Source organism: Zea mays, chromosome 10 (genome assembly GCF_902167145.1).
Source record: "Zea mays cultivar B73 chromosome 10, Zm-B73-REFERENCE-NAM-5.0, whole genome shotgun sequence".
NCBI classification, from domain to species: Eukaryota; Viridiplantae; Streptophyta; class Magnoliopsida; order Poales; family Poaceae; genus Zea; species Zea mays.
Genome location: NC_050105.1, coordinates 76,176,146 through 76,180,130, shown reverse-complemented (window position 1 = coordinate 76,180,130; position 3,985 = coordinate 76,176,146). Strand labels below are relative to the sequence as shown.

The following is a 3,985-nucleotide window of genomic DNA, read 5'->3' as shown; positions in this document are numbered from 1 at the left end:
TATTATTGAAAAGAAATTAGTGCCACTATTGTTTTAGCCCGTCAAGTCCATAACTATGGTCATATTATTCTATTAAAGATGCCTAGCTATCAATTTTCTATTCTGTTTTCAAAAAATCGACATCGATGTATATCTAGTTATGTTTATATGCTACTAACTAGGTGAATGCCCGTGCGTTGCAACGGAAACATATAATATCACAATAACTTATGTACAAATGTGCGTTATACTGTTGTGAGAAAACGTTTCGTAATCCATTTATGATCCAGACATATATATATATAAATTGTTATTTTAATCTAGCTATTTCGACACTACACAGTACTATACAGACTTCTATATATGATTTTAATAATATCATGTCAATTGCATCATTTAAATGTTAAGACTATCACAAAAAGCTACAAACTTATACAAATCTTCAGAAAATATTTAGGTGCCTTGAAACGATATATAAAATATTCGACAAATGTTAGTGTACAACGGTTACATACATTGATCACTCTCCTGCTTATTGGATTCACATTGCAATATATATCATCCACGCTAGCCAAATGTTCGGCCAACAACGATAGCCAGTTACGACATTACACCCGACATCAAAGAAGCTTGGAGTAGCAGAGGATTCAACAGCAACAACAAAGCAATTTAGTCTCAAGCAAGTTGTGGTAGGCTATAGTTGAAACCCAAGTACCCAACATGAGTCGCAAGCAAATTCAGAGGAAAGCGGATGATTGCAAGAGGAATACAAAGAATTAGGTGTGTACCCTTCTTTCAATATTGACAATCTCTCCAAGTAGTGACAACCAATCTGTGAATAAGAATAGAATATCTTCAGCTAGACCACTGGAGCTTGAGAAGATTTTCTTGGTAGCATCATAAACTACCTTCTCACCTCCAAGCTTCGATGGCAAAGTAGATATATTAGCAGTTGTACAAAAGGACAATGAATCAATACATGCTACAGACATGTAAGTATTTCTCAAGTAGTAAGAAGCTAAATTCAGAACAACAGAATTACCAACTGTAAAGAGATTAATGAGGGTTCATTTTGAGCAATCAATGTCCATAGTTTCTCCTTTAGAATGGCACCATCTGCATATTCATCAAACCATATTTAAGGCAAAATGTGCTAGCAAGCATACAAAAAAGGCACGTGGATACAAGAAATAGTGGAAAACCTGCTTTTGTATCAACAACAGCAAGCCTCAATACTACAAAGAGTGCATAGATTCCATCCAACTGTTGTGTTGTCTTGCTGATGCCTGGGTGCGGACGGGGTTGTTGGCAGTCTGGAAGGAGTCCATGCTGTAGAACTAGGCAGGACGTCAACCAACAAACTTGTGCATTGGTGACCCATTATTCCACATGCGAATCATACAGGTAATTCAAGCTCAAATTTAAACTGAGGCCTACTTTATGTTGCATATTCTTTGGTTGTACTAAGCTAAAAAAGGTAGAAGCATATAAAAATGAATTCAATTACAGTAATAAGATGTGACACTTTTATCTATATTTATCTATAAAAAGATAGAACTGAAAGTCAACACAGGTTCTGTTCTTGTTAATTGGGTCAAAAAAGCAAAACAAAAACATATATATATATATATATATATATATATATATATATATATATATATATATATATATATATATATATATATATATATATATATATATATATATACTAAAACGCGCAAGACCAAAGAAACAAACGTACAAGGGATGATAGTCACCGTGAAGCAAAAACAGATTTTATTAGTAACTTGGCACTGAATTAACCAAATTGCTAACTGAAGTCAGGTTTAGAGAAAAAAGAATGGGTCTGTACCTACTTGAATTGTACATCTTCTTCCTCCTTGCTTCGGTCCACAAAACTTAGATTAAGTATTGGTCATGAACTTGTAATGTTTCCCAACAAAACAAACATGGTACTGGGTGCTGACCTGAGAGGAACGTGATGGGGGAGCTGCAGGGCGGCCATGGCCGAAGGTGGAAAGCAAGCCTGACGAGCCCGACTTGACCTAGGTGATGGCTGCCGGATGGCGTGGGGGCGTTGATGGCAGCTCGGATGACGGGGATCGCGGAGTAGAGGGGGAGGAGGGCGCGATGGCGCGGACCTCTGCCACCTTCCATCGACGGTGTGGGGAGGCGGATCCCCTGCGCTTGGGGAGGAGGACACGATGGGATCAGGAGAACTCGGTCACCTTCCATCGACGATGTGGGGAGGTGGATCCCCTGCGCTTGGGGAGGAGGGCTCGGATGACGGGGATCGCGAAGCAGAGGTAACGGAGGGCGAGATGGGGGCGTTGATGGCGGCGCGGATGACGGGCGAAGGATCAGGGGCGTTGTTGCCGTATAGAGACAAGATCCGCGCTTGGGGAGCAGAGGGGGGGCAGGACCGTGCACCGTGGACGCCTACATTGTAGTCTTAAGAAGTAGTATAGATTAGACTACTCATAGTTTCATAACCGTTTAGCAGAACCACTTGCCTGTATCACATTGATCTTTTTTTCTCCACATCTCTAGCCAGCTAAGCGATTCTTTATGAGGATAAAAACTGTTGGCCCAAACTCTCTTAATGAAACACGTTCCGGAAAAAAATTATTCATAATAAGACAAAATGGAAAGACCATTATATACACTTTTGTTATATTTTCCTTTGGGTAGAGTTGGTTTTGTTTTTGTTAAGTGACAACGGTGAATGCGATGAAAGTGAATATAATCAAAGTGATTTATGTCACGACATTGAATGTAATGAACGCGTTGTTTGTGATGAAAATGATGTGAATTTGCAGGTTTTAGAAACCTCCCTGTGTAGGGGAGGTGGTGTCGAAATTTTGTACTTCCTATTATGTTTCTTTCTTTACAGAGAGTAGACTGTCCGACGGCACTGCAATCACCAGCCTTACTCCACCGCGATCTTAGGTATATCTCTTTATCTTGAGTAGTTAGTAGTTAGTTATTATTGGTAAATCATAATTAGTTATTAATTAGCCATAGCGTGGTGGTAGTTTGTAGTTAGATATTAGTTGGCAATTCTTTATTATGTATTAGGTAGTTTGTAGTTATGTATTAGTTAGTTATTATCTTGTATTAGTTGACAATTCTTTATTAGGTATTAGGTAGTTTATAGTTAGGTATTAGTTAGTCATAGTGGATGGGGTTAGGCACTAACCATCACAATTGGTTATTCAACGTTGAATTCGTATTTCAAATAGATGGACAATTTTTTGGGTATATACCATGGAGGCTTGTGGAACAAGATCGTTATGGAAATGTTGAGTTCGTTGACATGCAACGTATGGCTGTGATATTCGATGATAAACCCTCCTTTAGTGAGGTGGTTGCTAGGGCTAAGGAGAAGATCGGTTGGCATGTTGTTGATGACATCATCGTTGATGGGGTGCTAAATGTAGGTCCTCCACCCAACGTGCAAAGACTTATCATACCAATTGAGTGTCAGCGAGAGTGGGATGATTATGTTAAATCAACTATGAAGACCCAAAAGCAAGTCATTGAGGTGGTGGTATGGTGTTTGTTAGTTGTCTCTCGCCCTAAAGAGGAAAACTATGATCGTGGTGTCGAGGTCGTGCCAACTGTGCCTGATGCTCAATCTGCCCCCAATATGATCCCATTAAGTGAGGCTGCAAATGATTGTGGCACTCATGATCTTCAGTTAGATCATCATTTTCGTGCATGCCATCTTTGGTTATTTTATTGCTACCAATTTATTCTTTTATATCGGCCCATGTTGCAGGAGACATTCCTGATGTTCTGGTTGATCCTATGATCAGAACATAGACCATTTTAGAGATGGAACTATTGCATAAAATTAATTTATGGTTTATTCTAATTATATTATCTTGTATGTACAAATGACTTTTGTGGTTCACATTTAGGTTTGATCGTCGAAAACAGAAAAAGATTACTGACTTCAGGAGACACCACCAGGCCTTCATTTTAGATTGGGAAGACATGGAAG

At 39.1% G+C, this 3,985-nt stretch overlaps 1 protein-coding gene across 2 annotated transcripts; it reads right to left on the bottom strand.

Moving 5' to 3' along the window:
* Nucleotides 1-437: 437 nt before the first annotated feature.
* Nucleotides 438-2,469, bottom strand: LOC103641236 (uncharacterized). 2 transcript variants are annotated; one of them, XR_002749393.2, is made up of 5 exons: nucleotides 1,947-2,425; nucleotides 1,832-1,862; nucleotides 1,182-1,316; nucleotides 1,022-1,095; nucleotides 438-902 (listed from the first exon to the last, which is right to left on the bottom strand). XR_002749393.2 is itself a non-coding variant. In XM_020545920.2 (4 exons), the coding sequence occupies exons 1-4, from the start codon at nucleotides 2,212-2,214 to the stop codon at nucleotides 756-758; spliced, it is 624 nt and encodes a 207-aa protein (XP_020401509.1). In that variant the 5' UTR covers nucleotides 2,215-2,469; the 3' UTR covers nucleotides 438-755. The 2 variants fall into 2 exon arrangements, 1 of the variants encoding a protein (XP_020401509.1); XM_020545920.2 differs by lacking the exon at nucleotides 1,832-1,862 and having other exon boundaries at nucleotides 1,947-2,469.
* Nucleotides 2,470-3,985: the final 1,516 nt, after the last annotated feature.